General features: G+C 39.9%; 1 protein-coding gene across 7 annotated transcripts in view; it reads left to right on the forward strand.

The window, feature by feature from the left end:
- The window catches only part of ppfibp1a (PPFIA binding protein 1a), a 128,477-nt gene that overhangs the window by 103,625 nt on the left and 2,269 nt on the right, over positions 1–22,583 (forward strand). For 2 of the 7 annotated variants that reach the window (XM_035996019.1, XM_035996020.1), the window contains 22 exons: positions 1,607–1,812; positions 3,222–3,302; positions 5,070–5,183; positions 5,311–5,409; positions 7,210–7,302; positions 7,545–7,583; positions 9,388–9,505; positions 11,486–11,547; positions 11,633–11,699; positions 12,525–12,643; positions 12,864–12,937; positions 14,576–14,630; positions 14,988–15,141; positions 15,269–15,301; positions 16,033–16,168; positions 16,255–16,377; positions 16,496–16,646; positions 16,968–17,079; positions 17,164–17,252; positions 17,442–17,564; positions 17,672–17,797; positions 18,221–18,415. In XM_035996019.1, coding sequence (XP_035851912.1) covers positions 1,607–1,812; positions 3,222–3,302; positions 5,070–5,183; positions 5,311–5,409; positions 7,210–7,302; positions 7,545–7,583; positions 9,388–9,505; positions 11,486–11,547; positions 11,633–11,699; positions 12,525–12,643; positions 12,864–12,937; positions 14,576–14,630; positions 14,988–15,141; positions 15,269–15,301; positions 16,033–16,168; positions 16,255–16,377; positions 16,496–16,646; positions 16,968–17,079; positions 17,164–17,252; positions 17,442–17,564; positions 17,672–17,797; positions 18,221–18,415 — 2,369 coding nt within the window. The remainder of the gene's footprint in view (positions 1–1,606; positions 1,813–3,221; positions 3,303–5,069; positions 5,184–5,310; positions 5,410–7,209; positions 7,303–7,544; positions 7,584–9,387; positions 9,506–11,485; positions 11,548–11,632; positions 11,700–12,524; positions 12,644–12,863; positions 12,938–14,575; positions 14,631–14,987; positions 15,142–15,268; positions 15,302–16,032; positions 16,169–16,254; positions 16,378–16,495; positions 16,647–16,967; positions 17,080–17,163; positions 17,253–17,441; positions 17,565–17,671; positions 17,798–18,220; positions 18,416–22,583) is intronic. The other 5 variants (XM_035996017.1, XM_035996015.1, XM_035996016.1 and 2 more) reach the window with 5 other exon arrangements.

Below are 22,583 nucleotides of genomic sequence, written 5' to 3' on the forward strand. Positions count from 1 at the left end.
CACGTTGCTGCATTTGCTTCCAAGAAAAATCTGAAAATATGGTTTCCACAGTTACAGGAGAAGATTCAATTGTTATACTGTCTCACATGATGTTTGATAGAATACCACAGTACCTAAATATAGTTATCATGCAGTTATTTTGCTCAAATGTTAACTTGAGTAGGAGCAAAATGATTGCTAAAGGATGCTCAATGTCCTTAGTGTAAAAGATTGAGTCATTTAAAAAACTGAATGTTCTCAGGGGAAATAAAGTAAGATACAAATCTTTTCATTAAATACTTAATGGAATTAAGTAGATAAACAGCAGTAATTATCAAAGGACTGCAATACCCTTGGCCCTTGTTGCATGAAGTTTTCATGCAACATACTAAATGAGGCCATGAGAAATTCATTGGCTTTACATTATCCTGTTCCTCACACACATACCCTAAGTCACAAAGTATTTAGTGCTGCAATTCAGTTTTTGCACATCAAATGTGATTTTTTTTTTTTTTTTTTTTTTATATATATATATAATAAAGGTATTTTGCGTTTTAATGAATAGAGCATCAGTAACGTGAAGACGAGGGATAACATGTAAAAAGTTTCCCTGTGAAGTAATGGATGATGTAATAACACTAACATCAGACTAGATACTGTATGTAAAAATCACCATCATCGATTTATGACAATATAGGACGAAGGGAGAACATTTGTCTTTGAGAGAGAGAGAGAGAGAGAGAGAGAGAGAGACTTTCTAACGCTCGGTTTTACAGGCAGCTTTTTTTCTTCCGCTATTGCTCTGCAAAAGTAAACTCAGTCAACTTTGGAGAACGGGCGGGGGATTTTCTATGCTAATTTCAAGGTTAAAGTCAGACTCATCCGTCATGCTGGATGCTGCTCTTGCACTGATATCGCGAGACGCTTTTTACCTCAATGAGAAATCTTGAGTTTAATCTCGTCGTCACACCTCTAGGAGCTATAAAAGGCCAAGGTGGTGCGCAGTGACTGTGTTTATTATTATGCTACTCTTTTAAGTGAAAAACTGGTGGATTAGACTGAAGTATTTATATGCAAACATGTGATTAAGGGCTTGTCATCTATGTTCTACTGTAACTGTGGGAGAGGAATCAGGCATCCTATTTCCCAATGTTTGAGGTTCATAAAACAAAACCATGAATGCGTGCGGCCTCATAAATCTGATGAAAATATTCTAGAGTTCTAGTCGTGAACCTACACAGAGTTTTGGGTATCTGCTATTTTTGTTTAATGCCACCCACACCAGATAAAGAAGTTTGTTTACAAGTTGCGACAGACACGACCTGGAAGTCCTGGAAAAAAGAAGTAAAGACAGTTGAACAAAAAGGAAAATTTACAACTTTGGGTAGTCATCCAGCTCCCACCACACCCACAGATCAGTACCAAAATATGGCTTTGGCCGTAAATCCTTCCTTTTTTGTGACACCCTGCCATTTTAATTACATTTTGAACACATTAGATTTTTGTTTTGAATAGCCTGCCAGCCCAATGAACTTTTGTAATTGCAAAACTTCACATTATAAATTGTGTGAAATAAAGAGTTTCTCTGTGCCATCCCACATCTAACACCTCCTCTCTATCTCCCCAGGGTCCAAGGCCATGGACTACTCCAACGGGCTGTTTGACTGCCAGTCGCCCACTTCACCTTTCTTGGGTGGCCTTCGGGTGCTGCACCTGCTGGAGGACCTGCGGGGAGTGCTGGAGCTCATGGACAACGAGGAGAGGGACAACCTGCGGTGTCAGATCCCTGATTCCACTGCAGAAGGGCTGGCAGAGTGGCTGCAGGGACGATTGGTAAAAAGTCCATTTCTAAAGTATTAGTAATGTATTTATAAACTTTAGCATTTCTCTCTCTCTCCCATCTCACCATTTACACTTGTCATTTTAAGTGTCTTGTGTCCACTTGAAAGCCAGATGAGATCATTTAATACAGCTAAAAACCTATGCTTGCAAGCTAACCCCTATCTATAAACTAAGACAAACACATGGATGAATCGTATTAAGGCATGATGAGGCAAGGCAGATTTATAGCACAATTCATACACAAGGCAGCTTTTAAGTGCTTTAAAGACATTTAAACTTTAAAAGGAATTGGAGACTAACGTTAAGATTCAGACTTCAGGGCAATTCTTGTGCTGTTGTTATCACAGGGACCATGTGAGAAACTACCTCTGCAAAAGCTTTTGACGTGGTTGCACATTGGAGGAGTTAAGATTACGTACGTGTCTTAGACAGATGGATGGATGTACACCTTTTCAACATCTGTATAGAATGTGTCTCAAACCACTTCCTCAGGTTGTTTTGAGTTATTGCATTTCACTCCATCTCCAATGCTTCTTGGATGCATTTGATATCCGATAGCTATCCGATCAGCCCAAGATGCATGAAGTGACTATAAGTTTAGAGGATCTCTGATTATTTTTGTCACTGTCTAGAGAGAAAATGTCATCATGAATCTTATAATCAGAGTTTATTTTTGTGCAGGTCTCCAAAAGAACTGTCATTTTAAATCAGTTTTTTTGTCGCAGCACATGTCTGTGTATGATAATATCAGTGTGTTTGTGCGGTCCAGTTTTAGTAGATAGCCTGGTATGAAATATCCTCTGATCTGCTTTGCATCGTATCATCATGCTCCACTGCCTACACCGAGACTGTTTATTGTAAAAGTGCTGTTATGACGTGCTTGGTGAATGATGGATTTTCTATAGGAGTCCTGCTGCAAATAGTTTCCACCTTCCAAATTCACATTGACTCAGGCTGAGGCTCTTGTTTTCCTTCCCTCACGGCCTCGTCTCTCCATGTGTGATATTTGAGAGAAGAGTTTGCTTGTGATTCAATTTTCAGATCACTTTCATGTGGGAACAATATTGACTCTCACGTGTCTCTGAAAACTCAACTCTCCTATCTGTTCTTGTTTTCAAGGGAAAACCATGTGAGTTTATTGTCAGGGAGGTTATATAGCTATACACTTGAGTGGTATGCATCCATTAGAAAACCTATGTAGCTCAAGGCTGGTGTGTATTTTCATTTGGACTCCTCAGCCAGACCCGTATTTCAACATGACAGCTAAAGGCCGTCCCCCTCTTTTTTCATAAGCTCTCAACACGAAGAAATAACAGTTAAAACCCCTATTTAACTGATGCAACAAATGCAGCAATTTGTTCAGATAACATAAATCAACATTATATCGTTTCTCATTTCAGACTAACGGCCACGGCTCAGAAGCAGTCTACCAAGAACGTCTGTCACGACTGGAAAGTGACAAAGAGTGTCTTATTCTTCAGGTTTGTGAGCAGAACTACATTGTAGCTACAAGGCAGCAGAACAATTGCTCTTGAATAGGCAATTAAGTAGTATTGTACATGTCTGCTTTTTGAATAATTACTGAGTTCTCAGTGCCATTTGTTTGTCTGTTAGTTGGCAGATTATCTCAAAAACGAATCAACAAATGTTCAGGTAATTTGGTAGAAAGTTTGGTGGATGGGAACAAATAATTAGTTTTGAATACAGATCTTCAGCCTCATAATTACCATGTAACCTTTTTACAAAGCACGTTTTCTGAACTATAAACCTACATTCCTTAGTACTTAATTTCTGGTGAAAATGTAAAACTCCAAGACCAAATTGGGTCCAGTCTTTCCCAATCTTGGTACCTTTTAAATATTTGGAGGAGCAGGGAAAAGGTTATTAATTTGTGTTTTGGTAAGCTATACACTTTTTCTAAAAGTGGTAGCAAAATACTTGTACTTTAGACATGGCCTATTTATATAAACTGGCATTACTCTTGACCACATTGTGCGGATGCAACCAAATTTAGATGACATGCACATATCTGTCCAAGTCACTATGCAAAATATGATGCTACTGCAATTTAATCAAAAATGAAAGGTTAATGCTAGCATTACTCTGTATGCCAACAAATCCCATAAAAATATTTAACCAACAATTTGGCAGTCCGTCTCTCAACACTTTCCAACTTCCCTGCCTTGTCCTCAGCCCCACAGCCATTCATTCATACTAAAGATGTAAATCTCAAAACAGAGGTCACAAGTACATAGCTTTATTTTTCAAAAAGAATTAATCATTTCCTGAAACAGGTGGGAACTGTAGTTTTTAGCAAACGTTACTCACACAGACAGGATAAAAAATAATTCAGAGACTATGTCCATGTTATTGGTAATAAAGGGACATGTAACCCAGTGCAATGGTGTGGCTCTTTGATGTGTTTTTAAAAGTTTTTGGGCAACAGTGGAGCTCTATGGTACAGAGGAATATAAGGCTTGGGCTGCAAACACTAGACTTTTTTTCTTACTTAAAGTTTGGCACAATTCATCCTGGTGCATATATATAAAAAAAAAAGAGGGCTGCCCTCAGCCATTCAACAGGATTGTCTTTCAGTATGTAGCCTATATTGGGTTACGGATCTGATTTAGGATGCATACAAAGAGATATATATATATATATATATATATATATATATATATATATATATATATATATATATACACACACACACACACACACACACACACACACACACACACACACACACACACACACACACACACAAAATAATATATTTTAGATGATTATCTGGCCTTGGAAGACCTACAGTGTGTTCTCTCTAAGTGTTCTGTGTGATTAATACTTATTAGAGCTGCAAAGATTAATCGATTAGTTGTAAACTATTAAATTAATCGGCAATTATTTTTAATAATTGATTAATCGCTGAGTCATGTTTTTATTAAGAAAGGATTTTTTTTTTTTAAAGGATTTTTAACATTTTCTGATTCCAGCTTCTTGAATGTGAATATTTTCTAGTTTCTTCACTCCTCTATGACAGTAAACTGAATATATTTGAGTTGTGAACAAAAAAAGACATTTGATGATGTCATCTTGGGCTTTGGAAAACACTGGTCAACATTTTTCACCATTTTTTGACATTTTGTAGACCAACTAATCGATTAATCGAGAAAATAGTCACCAGGTCAATCAACACTGAAAATAATTGTTTGTTACAGCCCTAATACTAATCTCCCCCCATTGTCCAGGTAAGTGTTCTAACAGACCAGGTGGAGGTGCAAGGTGAAAAGATCCGGGACCTAGACAACTGCCTGGATCATCATCGAGAGAAACTAAATGCTACTGAGGAGCTGCTGCAACAGGTACACACACTCTACAAAGTCACCTTACTTTGGTTCTGCAGTTAAAACTGTCATCCCAGCCCTTAAAACGTCTCTCTCCACAAAACAATTCAGTGCAGCTTTACCAAGTGTGCACCTTGCCTCATAGGAGCTGTTGAACCGGACAACACTGGAGACCCAGAAGCTAGAGCTGATGACCGAGGTGTCCAGTCTGAAACTGAAGCTGACGGCTCACAGGGACAATGAGGTACAGTATAACCCCTGTCCTTAACATGTACGCTATGTTAAATGGAGCAGAGATAGCTGAAGTTCTTAGTTGCACCTGCAGCTTGTTTTACTGTATGTGATGTGTGACTCCTAGAAACCACCCACTCAATGTGTTAAAGTCACAAAGGTCTGTCTCACTCGACTGGAGGACTCAGAAATCTGTCATATGGTGCAGGGTGAACTTCTTTAAGCGTTACAGAAGAGGCTTAAACACCCCTTGTGTTCCAGCAGCTGTTTCCTGCTAGAACCCCCTCCCCCCCCATCCCCACCCATACCCATTACCTCTCCCCTATCTGAGGGGCTGTGGAAGTTATAGTTTCCATACACTGTCTACTAGCTGGGACACTATGTAGTGTTTCCAGACAGTAAAATGTCTGAAGGGAGTTGACTGAATTGCAACTGCATGCATTTATTTTTGTTTCCATTTAGCCTCCATTAAGCTTCAAATCAAACCCTAAACCCCAAACATATTGTGTCAGTCCTATTTAAGCAATGCTGACATATTCTGATTTCTGTATGTTTATGATTTCCTTGTATGTTTAACCTGTAGCACCTGATTTATGCATTTTGTGTTAAAAATCTCAACCCTTCCTCTGTGTCACAACTCAGTCAAACCAGACATCATATATATATATATATATATATATATATATATATATATATATATATATACTGTGTGTACTCTTTCCAATGATAGCAGATAAACATTCATAAATCTGTTAGAACTTGTAGTAAAAAGTGCTTATTATAACTCCAAATTTGCATCATGGTCCTCAAATGCATTAATCCAGGTAACTGCTGATCCAGGATCTGCTAGTAGCTGATGCAGCATGACATTTCATGGTGGTGATTTGCCCAAATATAAAAAGCGGCGGTCAGATGTAGCCCACAATTTAGACACAATAGCACAGACCACACATACTAATTTGCAGCTAGCTTTAACTGTGTAGTGTGTTACCACTATAAAATTCAGTAGGCATATTAAAAATGTGCTATTGATGGACACTATTCTCTTTAATTAAATTGCAGGTGGAGGTGAGACAGAATAAGTGTTAAACCTTTAGAAAGATAGTTTTCTTATTCGTAATAAGCAGTGCCATTCTCAAGTTGCAGTTTAAGTCAGTATTGTATCATTTCCTGTTAGTATAAAATGGTAAACTATGTTGATTTCTTGTATACTATCTGCAACAGCATCACAATTAGTATAAAGTACATAATGTATACAGTTTATGTAGTAATGAATTGGGACACACTATTCATGAAGAGACTTGCGGTGTGTAAAAAATGTTTTACCATAAAGAGTTCATGTGTTGGCCACTCCTGTGCCGAATGATATTATTTTTAAGTAGCCCAATTTATTCTGAAAAATGCAATATAGGAACATGCCATAAGCTAAACTTAGGAAAAACTGCCTTAAGTTCAAAGTTCAAAATGAGTAGACAAGTATGTGAAAGTACTCCTAAATAACAATACACATGACATTTAATGGCAGTTTCTCTAAAGCACAGGGACCCTGCACTGTTGCCGATTGGGATAAAAGCAATTTTGACATTTTCTCTTTAGTCCAGCATTGGTCTCCATGTGTGCACTGAGCTTCTCAAATTCTCTCCAGTGGGACATCAGTCTGAAAATAATGTTTGGTGATTTTGGCAGGAATTATCCCACTGTTAAAAAAAAAAATAAAAAATTCAGAACTCCCTCCCACGCAGTCTCCATAAACCTCCCCAGTGCAGGTTTCCTCTCCGAGTTTAATGGGTCATGTTCTCTTTCTCCTCCCCAGGGCTTGTACCAAGAAGTAACAGACCTGCGGTTCAGGGTGACTGACATAGAGAATGAAAGACTGCAGTGTGAGAAGAAACTCAAAGCTACCAAAGTGAGTGTGCTGAAGGTCCAGTTAGCAGAGACTGTATTCTTTGACATTGAACTATGACAGGAGATCTGAATCTTTTTTTATCCTCTGAAATGCTTCATTACATGTTTAAAACCTTGTGATTTCCCCCATGACATCCATTCTCTGCTCCCTTTCTTTACCCCTCTTTTCACTATATCCTGCTCCTCCTCCCCCCTTTTCTACTGTGATTTTAACATCTTTCTGCAACATGCTAACCTGTCAAGCGTCCAAAGCGGAACACTGAACGGTTCACTGGAGATGAGGTGAACAAGGTTTAATCTCCAGCCTGTACTCTTCTCCTTTCTGGCCCTTAAGATCCTCTAAACCTGCTCCTTCTCCACTGCTGCGCACTGCTTTCCTGACTTTCACCACTTGCTGTAAGTGCCTTCAACTGTACCGGTTTCAGGATTTGTACCTGGTTAAAATCCTCTTGTTTTTTTTTCTATTAACACCTGTAGACTGAAATAACATATTTACAGAATCATACTGTTTGCTCAGGTCGCTCAATGTACATACAGTAAGCATTTTCTTTTCATCGTATATTTCTCCAATCGTAAAGATACACATCTTGTTAATCGGTACATTTTCTTAATTTCAATCAAGTAGTTCTTTGAACAGTAACCAGCTTTTGATGAGACGTTTTGTGTTAGCTTTATATGCGTGGCTGCCTTTTCAGTGTGTCCACAGTTAAGTGAATAGTATGAGCTTGCACTGAATGTCACCCGCAGTGTGTTAAATAGAGGACAGAAACTCAACTGAATCACTAACTGACTCTACAGACTAACTCATTCTTACTGATGTTGTGTTAAAGGGCCACTCTACTGATTTTACATGTAAAATTCTTCATTTACTCATCACAAGGAGTACTACTCGGCTTGTAAAAAATATACAGTGTGGTGGTACGTCTTCTGTGGCATTGAATGAGTTTTCCAAAGTTTGAAACAAGAGAGTCTGGAGCCATGCTAATGGATCTGTGAGGCTGTACTTGGTTGCATTGAGCTTAATGATAACATCAGAATGCTAACATAATCAAAATGATGATGCTAACATTCTGATGTTTAGGTTTACCAGGTTCACCATCTTTGCTTCACCTTCATTTGCTTATTAGCACTTAACATAAAGTAATATAAATAAATCGCTGGAGTGCCCCTTTGTATAATCACTCTCTAAAAGATGTGTGTGTAGTGCTGGAATGAATTATATTATCAGTGAGGCGTTTAAAGGGAAAATTCTGTATTTTTCAACCCTATTTTCCCATGTTTTTGTGTTTTAAGTGACTAATGGAAACAACAATTTGGCCCAGCAGCCACCAAACGGGCTGCAATGCAATCCTTTGGGGGGGAATTGTCAATGTACGTCCACTAAAAGTGGTTGTTGTTGCCACTGACAAGCTCAGATTGTTATTACAAGTTTCTGACAACATTATGGAGAAGACCCTACAGAGAATATTTTTCTTTACCTTTCACTTTTGTTATTGTGTCTAACTAAGTCTCACTCACTCTGCTCTGGACCAATTTAAAAAATGGTTGTCCCCATTAATCACTTAGACACAGGTTGAAAAATATAGAAGTCATTTATTGAGCAAATCTGACAAATTCTCTTGTTTCAGCTCCTCAAATGTTAGGATTTGCTGCGTTTGTCTGTTTTTGTATGTCATAAGTTGATTATGTTTGTATTTTGGACTGCTGGTTGAGTCAAACAAGCCATCTCAGAACATTACCCTGGACTCGTGATAGGCATTTTTGACTATTTTCGAACATTTTATAGACTAAACTATTAATTTGACAATCAAAAAAAAGTCTTTAGTCATTAGTTGGATGCCTTGTTATACATTATGATGTACTGTTTTATAAGTGTTGGTCATGTCCTTCCCTTTTTCCTGTTTGTCGTTTTATTCTAATTTCATGGGTTAACATTGTGCATGTTATGAATTTGTAAATGCTCAAAAATGTGTCTGGGCACTTACAATAAAAAGACAAATATAACATTTTTCTCTACCTATGTTTCATTTACAAATAAAGACATTTAAATTGCAGAATGATGCCTTTATATCTTGTTTCATTAAAGGAGGAGCTGCAGTTTCTGCAGCAGCAGCTGGAGGAGCGAGAGGTGGAGCTGACGAGGCTGAAGGACGAGAGCAGACTGAGGGTGGAGAGCCACAACAGAGCTGAGGGAGGAGAGAGAGGTGGGAGCAGTTTGAATAATTGCCTGGGAGCTTCTTGTACTGTTTCATGGAGTCTAATATTACACAAGGGCTTATGAGGATTAGACAAACAGACATTTTACATTCTAGACCACACTAGATCCCCCTCCAGCATCCTTCCTGAAGAAATAACGGGTACTTTGCTTTCATCTGGATTCCCCCATTAATTATTTATCCACTATCTTACATTCCACGGACAGTCTGAACTATAATGAGGTGATTTGAGGCCCTTGTTTTTACTTAACTCCTTAGCCGTCTGTCTGTAGGCTCCATACCAAACATATCTGTTTTACTCCTTCCACTCACTGCTGACCTTATCTTATCCACTCTGATGGTTGAGAAATGCAATTTTAAAAAAAAAAAAAAAAAAAAAAAAAGAAGACGGGAAATCTCTTATACGGGTCTGCCTGTAAACATGTGCTGTACAGTATAACCGGATATAGGCATTTGTTTTGTCTTCCAGTTCACTATACAGGCACTGGTTGTTTGTTCAGACACTGACAACACCAAAACTGTAACCAACAACATCAAAACTGACCGGGTCAGACGTCTGCTTTTAAGACAAAACAACAGAACGAGTTATGATTTTGAAATGACTTAGGCTCAGCAATATGCTGTGCTGACAGGAAGTTTTACTCAAGAATAAGCTGGGTAGGTGCTCATTAGTACCAATCTTAAACCAAAGTCTGTCCAACCAATGGGCCACCATGACTCGTTTACTGTGTAGCGCTGAATTCGGGTTTGGCTCATTTTGTTAAAATTAGACGATTTAAGATTTGATTAAAAAGATTTGAAATTAGATTCTGATTAATTAAATGGTACTAAATCCCAACTCGAATCATCTAACTCAATGTAATGACATGCTCTACACTAGTACACACACTTCAGAGTTCACATGAGGGATTGCCCTGTAGATAAACTTGGCTTGGATTAGATTACCAAGTGATTGGCCCATGTTTAATTGTGTAGTGATCCTAGTAGAACACACAGAAAGTCATAGGGCCCTATTTTGCACCCGGCGCAGCGCAAAGCCCGACGCAAGTGTCTTTGCTGGTTTAAGACCGACGCAGTTGTCAATTTCCCGTCCACCGCCCACGTCGTTTAAATAGCAAATGCACCTGCGCCCATCTGTGCGCCCATGGGCGTGCTGGTCTTACAGGGAGGTGTGTTTAGGTGCATTGTTGGCGTATTGCTGTCTTGAGGCAGCTGAAAGTGATTGCGCCATTGACCAACAAAAACCTGGTCTAAAGTCAATAACGCAGCATTTCATTGTTATTTTAACAGCGCATTAGTAAAATGCTCCTAGGCTCGTGCACGGCGTGCGCACACTATGCTTGTTACACAGAGAGGGACGTGCAGCAGCACACAAACATGCAAAAGATTAAAAGTAAAAATATTACAATGTGAAATAGTATAATGATATGATCTGCTTGTGCACTTTCACTTCACGCACGAGCACATCAGTTTCTTCTCCTGAAAATCTCTCATTCCTGCTTAGCAAATCCGGCATCATAATAGCAATGCGCCACGGTACAAACGCACCTGGCTTTTAAAGGGAATGGGAGATGACACTCTGATTGGTTTATTGCATCTTACACCCAAAACACACCTATGATTAATTAAGACACTATGCTCAACCCTTTTGAACCATGCGCCTGGCGCATGGACCCTTTTTTCTGCTGACAAACTAGTAAAAGTGGATTTGTACACGCCCTAAACGCACCTGTGCAAGGCCTTTCACGCCGTGTGCTTAGATCGTTACAATAGGGCCCACTGTGTTTGATAGTTGACGGTGATAGTTGAATCAAGAGTTCATTGCAGCAACAAGCTGAAACAAGAGCTGTACTGACCAGCCCACCGAGCCCCAGTGGGTTCATTATTTCTGGCGTCTGCTGGCTGGTTTCAGAGCCAGGCAGAGTTGAGATAAACTTCCACAAGTGTAACCTATCCATTTTTTTCCAGATTCAGAAGTGTTGAAGATGAAGATGGCGTTGGAGTCACTGGCGTCGGCCAACGATGTGAAGGTACAGTGTAATGTGATGCAGCTGGGCATCCGCTTTGATTTACTTTTATTTACAGTCGTAACTAGAACATCATGTTCATCTACAGGAACAAAGGATAAAGGAGCTGGAGGAGTCACTCACAAAGTGCAAGAAGGTGCAGCAGCTGGTCAAAGGTCAGACTGTGTTTAAAGATCATACACATTATTGTTACTCTTTATTGACTTACCATATTTGCATTCCTGTTACCACATCAATATTGAATCAACGTTTTGGGATTTGCCGAATTTTACAATTGCTTTGGCCATAAAATCACACACGGCACACAAAAATAAAACATGGAACACATCACATACTGACTATCGGAGCATCACAACATTGTACATAATCATCACTGAAATAATCGGAGAATTTTAAGATAAACTTTTTATTACCAATTTAATGCTGCCAAACGGAAACTAATTCTCATCAAAACAGTCTGCAGCTGTCATTTCCTCAAGAGAATACAACTAGAAGTCAGAAAACAGTAGAGCATCATTTTATTTATAATATGCTTTATTACTGTAAACATTAATAATAGTCTAGAGTCCAATTAATATAAACTACAGTAAATGATAACAGTGACTGCACTTTACTGCATCAGTTTACCTTTTCTTTCTTTATTCAATACACAAAAACGTATTTCAATCACTTGTAATCTCAGTCATTTAAAATACAGTAAGCTGATACAATGAGCATGTTTCGCATATGAATCTTTATATTCTGGATCTTTGTAAAATGCATGTATCTAAAGTGTGTGTGTGTGTGTGTGTGTGTAAAGTGGTGAAATGATTCAGAAAAAGATGAAGACTCTCCATTTATGTACTTTACCTATAATAAGAATTGATATCATGAAGGTTTATGGCAGCCTAAAAGGTGGATAATCTTTAAAATGAAAAAGGATAAACGGAGCTTAATGCTGCAGTACATCCCTGTTGACTGTCCTAACTGTCCTCTCTCAGAGAAGTTGGAGGAAAATGACTATGACGATATCCCAGAGGATCCCTCGGCTTCTGTGTCCATGGAGATGGATCAGGTCACCCTGGTGTTTGAAGGGGAGGCAGGAAGAAACTCTGGCGAGGTAAACACAACCTCTGTCAAAACAATTTGCACACAGGATGAACCCCAGACTGGAGACTTCCTTTAGAAAAAGCTCAATTTCAGCCTCCCACTCTGAAATTGTCCTCCCAGTAATTCAGTGCTTCTGTTTGGGTTATTTGTTGGGCTGTGTAAATGTTCTGCTGTTGGGGAAAATATGTTCAATGAATCGTGTTTTTCTCTGTTGCTGTCTGTTGTCTCAGTCTATTCCATGTATAGCAGTGCTTTCTGAAATGAATGACCTGGACAGAGAACGACAGTTACAGGCAGCCAAAAGGTAAAACTCATCTCAGTGTCAGATCTAATTATTGTTAATAAACCCTTTCTTTCTTTCTTTCTTTCTTTCTCCTTTATTTTATCTCATGGATGGACGTAAATAAACTGAAATATCTGCACAAAATATGAACCAATTCTAGCAGATGCTTCAGACTTCTCTAAAGTTTGTTTTACAGACTTTTCTAAAAGCATGCAGTGTGTCTTAAAAGGTATGTGACAGTTTGAATTGTTGAATGATCTAATAACAGTTATTATAATGCAGTGGTGGAGGAAGTATTCAGATAATTTACTTACAGTACACACTGTAAAAATACTGCATTACAAAAGTAAAACTCCAGCCTTGAAAATATTAAAGTAAAAGCATGTAGGTATAATTATCAAAATGTACAACAATGCAGAAAAAATGTTCCCTGTGACTGATATATTATTATATAATTTGATTATTATTACTTGTGTATTAAAGTAAAAACTGGATTTTACTGTCGTAGTCGGTTATGGTGGAGCCCATTTTCAACTATTTTATACAGGACTGAAACTAATTATTACTTTTATTATAGATTAATCTGCTGATTATTTTCTTGATTAATTGATTGATTCTGCCCAAAATGCCCGTCACAATTACCCAGAGCCTAAAGTGACACCTTCACAATGGTGTTAGTTCAACCAACAGTCCAAACCTGAAAATGATTAACATGAACCATGACCATTTTTTTCCCATAAAAAGTGACTTAAAGATTATGAAAATTGTTGCCAATTTCTGCCAATAGATGAATGAACTAAGTGTTTCAGCTCTATTTGTACATTCATAGGCTTTGTGTGCAAAAATCTTAATTTTAAGTAACTAAAGCTGTCAAAATGTAGTTGAGTAAAAAGTACAATATTTCCTACCTAGATGTAGTGAAGTAGAAGTAGAAAGTGGCATGAGAGGAGAATACTCAAGTAAATTAAAAGTACCTCAATCTTGTACTTGAGTAAATGTACTCTGCTCAGGTTGAAGGTGGGCGTAGCTATGCTGGGAATGTGAGACCACCTGACTCGTACTACTCCTACTGTGTACGCATAAGAATAATTAAGGTGACATTTGTCCCAGCATAGTTTTGGCAACAAAACTCTCTGTGGAGAGTCATGAAGATGTTAATCCAACACAATCTGTGCATTGATTGTAAATTGTGGAAGCTAATGGCCAATGAGCAGAAAAGAGTAATTACATTTTGTTTATCAGTGTTTCCTCTATGTTGATTTGGAAATGGCGGCCCGCCACGCCAAAATATCTGCCGCCACGATATCAGAAATAGGGCAGACGCACAATGTAGTTGCGGTTAACTTTAAATTATCCTGCCTGTTGGAAAGCCTGTCCACGGCCCCTGCAGGTGGACGGCGATACTGCAGTCTGAAAATCCTAAAGGAAACAGTTTATCACTTCATTGTGTAGAAGTTTGTGTCAAATAATGCAATAATTTTGTATTTATACATTTGCATGTGCTGAATGGCATTTAATTTTTTTAAGTGAAACCAGTATACTTCTACACCTGTAATCTGACTAATTATGTGTTATCTCCACAAAGTAACAGTACTTCTACGGAACTTGATGCTTAGGATATTTTAGGACTCCTTTTAATACTCATTCTTGTTATTTCAGTTCCTTAGACGTCCCGCAGCCAGGCAGCTCAGCCATAAGCAGCATCTCTGACCAGGTAAGAGCTCTGATGTTGAGTCTCAGAGACCTGACTGCAATATGAAATAACTTAAGCCGAACATAATCATATGAGTTCCAATTACTTAAATTTTCAAAAGTTAATTCATTTTCATTTTGACCTATAAATGTGAATCCATCTATGTGAGTAGGTTCTGTCGCTTTTGAATGAATGACTGCCAGTGTATTAGCTTCTTTCATAAGTCTTAATGTAGTCACAGGACCAATCGCTGTATGAGATAGTCCTGCTCTGACACTTAGTGGTTAAATAGTGCAACTACATGTTCTTTTTCCTCTTCTGCTTGAATTTAAAGAAATGTCCTGACTTTTCTACACGCCTGTATTTTCTTTCTCATAGGCCAAAAAAAATGCCGGACCTGGTTCCTCATCTCCTACCAGAGCAAACACCACAAGCGATGACAGCTTTGGTTCCAAGAAGGCCCGTTCTTCTTTCGGCCGGGGCTTCTTCAAGCTGCGTGGAGGCAAGCAGACAGCCAGCTCTCCGAACCTGGGTGATACTTAGCTCCTAAATCGCCACACTCTCCTGGAATTCATCACATTTCTTCACTATTTTGAGATGTGTCTTATGTTTTATATACTGATCCTCGTGTTTCTTTCCCGGCTCTATAAATTGTGAAGATCGCACCCGGAGTGCCAGTGCACCTGCGTTAGGTACAGTAGAGCAGAGTGGCCTTGTTGGCCTGCAGTATGGCTGCTCTGGATTATACAGCTGGATGTGATTACTTGACAGTACTGACACTGCAATGTGACCATTTCACTTACTGTAGGTGAACTCAGTCGGTTGAGCACATATTGTCATACTGAATGTTTTCCCCACTTTTCTTTAAATCGGTGGTTCCCAACCTTTTAGACTTGTGACCCCTTGTCACAGTTTGCATGTTTATAAGTTGTCAATCAAATAATGATTTTCTTTTTTTTATTTGAATAATTTAAGAGCTTAAAGATTTACAACAACTAACACTAATATTTCACTAGTAAAGTTGGGAATAACTGCTCTAAATCATTGTTGAAAAGATGAGTTTCTTGTATCTTGCTCTGGTGTGAGGTGTTTCTGTCCATGATCCCACTAAATCATCCAGTTGTCCCTTATCCATGACTTTAAACCATCTGCAATGATTGCCGTTCTGAGAGTACTTGCCAGTTGAGCTGTGAAACATTGCTCATTCGCTCTAAATGAGAAAATCTGGAAATTGTGTTTTAGTTTGCTAGTCTTTTGCATGCGTGGTATCCATTGGGATGTTAAATTCCTTATTTTTTAGTTTAACATTGGGTTGTAGTGGTGCGTCTGTAGTAACTGATCTTTTTCAGAACTTAGTGGTGGGTTGTCCAGCCTTGTTGAAGTATGTCATGTTAATGTGTATGCAATTATTTTTTTGTTACAGCTGAGACAGAACGTAAAGGCACAGAGCACCTGGATTTGGCCGGTGTTCCTCCACAAAAATCTCATGATGGAGCCCCTCTACCGTCCTCACCTGAAACCAAAAAGAAGTCCAAAGGCTTCATGAAATTCTTTGGCAGGTAACATTTAGGGGTGTGTTCAGCTGTATTCAAGGTAATATAAGACAATTATTTCTTTGGTCATTTATAATGTGATACTCCTGCAGACTAAAGAGGAGTCACTCTACCTCCTTCAACCTGGATGATGCAGCAGAGATGGAGTTCAGGAGGGGAGGAGTCAGAGCCACAGCCGGCCCTCGACTAGGCTGGTCACGTGAAACTAAACACAAGTAGGTGTCCAATGTTTATCATGAATTTAAGGCATAGCCTATAATACAGTGTATTATTGTTTAGTCAGTTGCACCAGTTGAATTACTGTGATCAATATTCCTTCTCTGTCCCTGTCAGTGCTGTCGATGTGCCTTTCTCGCAGTGGAGTAAAGATGAAGTGTGTGCGTGGCTGCATGAGCAGGGCCTTGGGTTATATGTTGCCCAGGGTCAGAGCTGGATTAAATCGGGACAAACGCTACTGCGGGCATCACAACACGATCTGGAGAAGGTAGGAATGTTTAGTTTCAGGGTGCTTTTGTCAACATTGTTTTCTGTATCCAAAATACCTGCAGGGGCATGATGCCAAACATTTAAAATATTGTTATACTGCAAACATGAGTACAAAGAAGTTATTGATTATATACAAAGTTTTTACCATTCAAATCCTATTTTTTTTTTTTTTTAAGCTTTCTAAGCCCAGTTTTACACTCAAATCTTTCCAAGGCCAAAGGGGAAGACGGCTGTACTCTCAAATGTTTTATCCACACTATATTACTTGCTGCTGTCTGAAAAGTTTCCTGTTGTGTTTTCCCTCTGTTTACCTGATCAGGAGTTGTGCATTAAGCAGCCTCTCCACAGGAAGAAGTTGCAGCTGGCTCTACAGGCTCTCGGGTCAGAGGAGGACGATTTAAAGGGCAGACTGGACAGCAACTGGGTGACCAGTGAGTCATCATCTTACTTAATTAGGACGACTACTTTTCCCCACGACTTTCAATTCAGATTAAACACATTGATGTTTATTTCAGGGTGGCTGGATGACATCGGCCTCCCGCAGTACAAAAGTCACTTTGATGAGGCTCGTGTTGATGGACGCGTGCTGCACTACATGACGGTGGTGAGTTTAAAACCTTCATGTTGCCTATGTGGAAACTTGCAAAACTTATTTGACAATAAAGTGATAGTTTTTGGTCAAAAGGTCTTCCTAATAAATGTTTTATATTCTGACTGAACTTCCCCACTGAGTAAGTCATTCAACAGCGGACATGATTTTTTAATGACACTTTTTTTCTTGGCTGGTTCCCAGGAGGACTTGCTGTCTCTGAAGGTGGGCAGTGTTCTCCATCACCTCAGCATCAAGAGGGCCATTCAGGTCCTCCGCCTCAACTGCTACGAACCCAACTGTCTCAGGCGACGACCCTCTGATGAGGTATCGCACAGCAAGTCCCAGCCCATACTCTTCTCTTCCTTTTGGTTTTAAAGCTGCATTGGCTGTTTCTGCCCCTGACGTGGATTCTTTTTTATTTCTTTGTCCAGAACAACATGACACCAGCAGAGATCTCCCAGTGGACCAACCACAGAGTAATGGAGTGGCTCCGGTCTGTGGATTTGGCAGAATACGCCCCAAATCTGAGGGGCAGCGGTGTTCATGGAGGACTGATGGTGAGAGGGGTGGGGGCAGGATCAGGATTCAATGAAAATTGACAGAGATAATGACTGTTTACTTCAACCTCTTTACAATGATTGTAAAAAATATACACATTTTTTGAGAAATTGTATTAATTGATATATAGACATTGCAGCAATGTGAGGTGGTATATATGATGTTCCTTAACAACAAATGGTCCAGGATAAGAAAGAATTAAATTGACAAAAAGTTAGTTGCTTCATCGTGGACCTCGAGTGGACCCTTTTGTACAGTATGCTGCAGGCAGCCTCACTTTATGATTTTAAAATGAAAACACTATTTTGTTTAGAAAAATATACCCAGGTGCCGCTCTGCATCAGACTTTGTTGTCCGTTCTGACCATTTCCCTTCTTGACCTCTCACCATAATGTTTTCTCAAATGTGTGCACACTCCGAAGGTGTTGGAGCCCCGCTTCAACGTGGAGGCGCTCGCCCTTCTGCTCAACATTCCTCCCAACAAAACCCTGCTGAGACGCCACCTGGCCACACATTTCCACTTGCTCATCGGCTCTGAGGCGCAGCGGCTCAAACAGGACTGTCTGGAAAACCCCGATTACACCGTTCTCACCGCTACCGCCAGGGTCAAGGTAAAGGTAACTGTTCGTATATCAGCTTCAGTTTCACTTTATCATCTAACAAAACCCAGTCTAACTGGCTTTTCTTTTGTCATGTTCCATACTGAACTAATAGGGCTGGGCAATATATCGATATCGTGATATGAGACTGGATATTGTCTTAGATTTTGGATATTGTAATATCGTTATCTGGTGCTATCTGTCCCTGGTTTTAATGGCTGGATTACAGTAAAGTGATGTCATTTTCTGAACTTACCCGACTGTTCTAGCTTTTCTATTATTTGCCTTTACCCACTTAGTTATTATATACACATTAATGATAATTATTTATCAAAAATCTCATTGTGTAAATATTTCTTTGTAAGCACCAATTGTCAACCCTACAATATCGCCGCAATATCGATATTGAGGTATTTGGTCAACAATATCGTGATATTATATTTTTTCCATATCAGCCAGCTCTATGAACTAATTATGTGCAACTCAAATGACACTGATATTGTTGTTTATTGATAAATATTGACTCGTTTGTTTATTACCTGACTAGTTCTGACTATTTTGGGAAATGTCCAAAGGTAACAAAATCTGCGTACCAGGACATCTAAAGCTCACCAGTTAACCCATTATCTCTTGTTTGATCTGTATAAAAAGTGAAGTCTTTATGCTAAGATAAACCAATGGCCTCCTGATCCCAGCTTCATATTGAACAAACAGCTATGTGGTGTCAATTTTCTCATCTAACTCTTGCTTGTAACCCGAGGTGACGTCTTCAAATTGCTTGTTTTGTTGACCAACAGTCCAAAACTTGATATAATTTACTCTTAGATGAGATGTAACCTGAAACTACTGAATGTTGTCCTTTTGCATTGTCAGCTCTACTCTCAGCTCTAATTGGTGCAAAATACAGAATATTTAGCTTCCTGTCCACAAATCCCTCAGTAGCCAACTGCTAATCGTCTCCTTTGTCACGCTGCGTCAAGGAAAGATACCGCAGGTCTTCCTTCCTGCTACTGTCAGACTTTACAATCAGCACTGCTCCATTTAGACCATATGGACAAAACACACACACCAGGACTGATACCCGTGCAATAGTCTATATCCACGACGTTCCACTTCCGGGATTGCTCTCGTTCTGCTGGAAATTCCTAGCCTGGTTGACACCAGACCCTTCTCAGTTGTAACTGAGAGTGGGTCTGGGGATGGTTCATTCACAGTCCATTTCCAAAGGGGCGTCGCCAACGCCGCTCAAATGCCTCTGGGCAAAATTGGATAGTCCTTCAACCAATCAGACCAACGATCCGGTTGACGTAGCAGCGACAGCGGCATCAACAGGTTGCTGCGCTTCGGTGGCCGTCATGTTGAATGTAAACAAAAAGCTGCTTGCTGTCACCAAGCTATCGTCATCATGTAAAGCCCGCCTCAACGGTTGTGATTAGTGCCTCGATTTGGAAACATTGGAAATGGGCTTGAATGGGCTCTTGGCCAGATGGACTTGCAGAGCAAATCTCAAATTATAAAATAATCTTTAAAAAAAAAAAAAAGGACATTCCACCCGGATGTCACTCTTTTCAGATGTCCCGTTACCTTCCGCTTTCTTTGTGTTGTAATTTTAAACTCTGATTAATTTCTGAGGACTATGGTTAACTTCTCCTCAGATCTCTGCAGGGTAAATCCAGACAGCTAGCTAGACTATCTGTCCAATCTGAGTTTTCTGTTACATGACTAAAACAACCTTTCGACGTACACGTTCCAACAAAACAAGTTTCTTCCCGAGGCTATTTAGCAGTGACTCTACTCTGTGTTTAGCACCGCCCAAGACGATTGTGATTGGTTTAAAGAAATGCCAATAAACCAGAGCACATTTTTCTCCCATCCCAGATTGCTGTGTTGACTAGCCAGACCCTCCTCTGCAGTGCTGTGGAGGAAGGTCTGGCAATGCGAGACTACCCGTGCAATAATGTTATTTTGCAAGACCGTAAATACAACTGTTTTTCTATAATATTACTATTTATTTTTATTATTTAGTATTTTTTTGTACTTGCACTATCACTTGCTGACATTGTGAATTTCCCCATTGTGGCATTAATAAACATAGGTGTGATTGGCAAAGGACAAAAAAGCAGGAAAATATACGGCGCACCCATGACGCTGCGACAGCCCCCCCCTCATTTTAAAAAAAAAAAACCATTAAATGGCACTTTCTGGAGAGTTTTGTGCAAAGAAATGGAGAAATTGAGTCTTACATGATATGTAGGTATTAGGGCATTTAGCATTTACATTACTGTTAATCAGTCATCACTTGATTACACATTGCATTACCTTGTTATAATATAAATAATAATAGTGCCACATGAAGAGACAGTGCAGCATATGACAGTAGCAACAGCTGAGAAGATTTGGGTCTGTGGTGACCAGGTCCACCTCACACAAACTTCCTTCTCCTATTCTCTCTCCTTACTACGACACCCACACCCACACCCACACCAGCCCACACCCACACACACACCCACACCAGCCCACATTACCACGCCCATGCAGCCCCACCCACGGACATTTATGGATTTTTAAACATTTAATGTAACTGGCAAACAATGCTTTCTACTTTTTAAAGAGCACACGTTTATAACAAATTTTTATTTATGCCGTTTGTATGCTGTTACTGTCATTCTCTACAGTATGTAGGTATGTAGTATGTATGTTGTCACTGTCTGTTCAATTGTCCGTGTTTTTCTCTGTTGACACTGTACATATTAAGTTATAACTCTAACTCTGCAATTTAAATGTTTTTAATGGCTGTCTGTGATTATACTTCAGGGTTTTTCCTTGCTCAGAATTTGTCTTTGCGGGAACACACAAAACAGGGGGGGGGAGGGGGTCTGGGGGTCCTCCCCCAGGAAATTCTGAGGGTAAAAGACTTCGATTCCTGCATTCTGATACATTTTTAGGCACCAATTTATGGTAAAAATGTCAATATTTATTGCAAGGAAATCACAAAATTCTGGTGGCAGGTAACAATTCAAAATACAAAATATAATGGAATATTATTATATTCAGTAGTCCAGTAAGGAGGCTTTCACATCCGGGACATGGGCCGGATACAACAACACTTGACCCTAAAGTCCAGTTGTTTGTAGGATTGACTTAGGCTACTTAATCAGTGATGTTGAATATAGCCTAGAGTGTAACGGACCACCACAGTTCATACATACATGTGAACCGCGGATTAATTGCAGAGTTTAACCTACATAGTGTAAAACTACTACGTGAATGGGGCACAGCAGAAAGACGGAGCAGAGCGACGCTGCTTGTTCAGGGTTTTCATGTGTACTCCTATAGGCCTACACTTTGCATCAGGCGTTAAAACCAACTGTACCGAATTAGACTACTATTTAACGCGAGACGTTTTTAACCGCTAATAAAACTGTCTCAATTTAATACTGATGCCGTCGGACGGCCGCGCGGACAGACAGCAGTCGGAGTTCTGGCAGAGCTCGGCGCCGGTCAGCAGCGGCTTCTCACTGTACAGCCGGTCCCCCAGAGCAGCATGATCACCGGGAGGGTCCAGCCTGAACCCTGCAAACAGAGATCCCGTTTGAAGGTGACATGATTGATTTTGACTGAACGTCTCAATTTAAGTAACCTCTGATCGGGTCGTAGCAAATTAAGTAGCTACACTAAGTTTAAGATTAGGTGTTGGTCATTCTCAACACCTTTCTACCCCCCCCCCCCCTCTCTCTGTGTGACTCTGTGCTGCTGCCAGCCTGTGTAACGTACGTTACTCACCATCGATCGACTGTTAGCTTCAGCTGGCTAACGTTAGCTGTCAACCTCCCGACTAGCTAGTGATCTAGCGAGGATTAGCCCTTCAGACCGCAGTGGACTTCAGTGGACTCTCCATCCAATCTCCCGACTGGACCTTCGTCTACCACAACTGCCGGACTCTTTCAAATACATGTACTCCCTGTCTCTGCCGATCACTTGGTAGTGTTGGTCAGCTGTCAGCTTACGCCAGCTAGCTTCTGTTAGCTTCGACCGACTGACGGCTCGCCCAGCACATCTTTTCACTGTAGAGCTCTTTTAGCCATGTTTCCCGGCTCAACACTAAGTTAGTGTGGGCCACTACCTTTCTGCACTGCCGAAAATGGTGCTCCTAAAATATCCCTCACTGCAACTTCTCAACGTCATC

This window comes from Sander lucioperca, chromosome 20, assembly GCF_008315115.2.
Source record: "Sander lucioperca isolate FBNREF2018 chromosome 20, SLUC_FBN_1.2, whole genome shotgun sequence".
NCBI classification, from domain to species: domain Eukaryota; kingdom Metazoa; phylum Chordata; class Actinopteri; order Perciformes; family Percidae; genus Sander; species Sander lucioperca.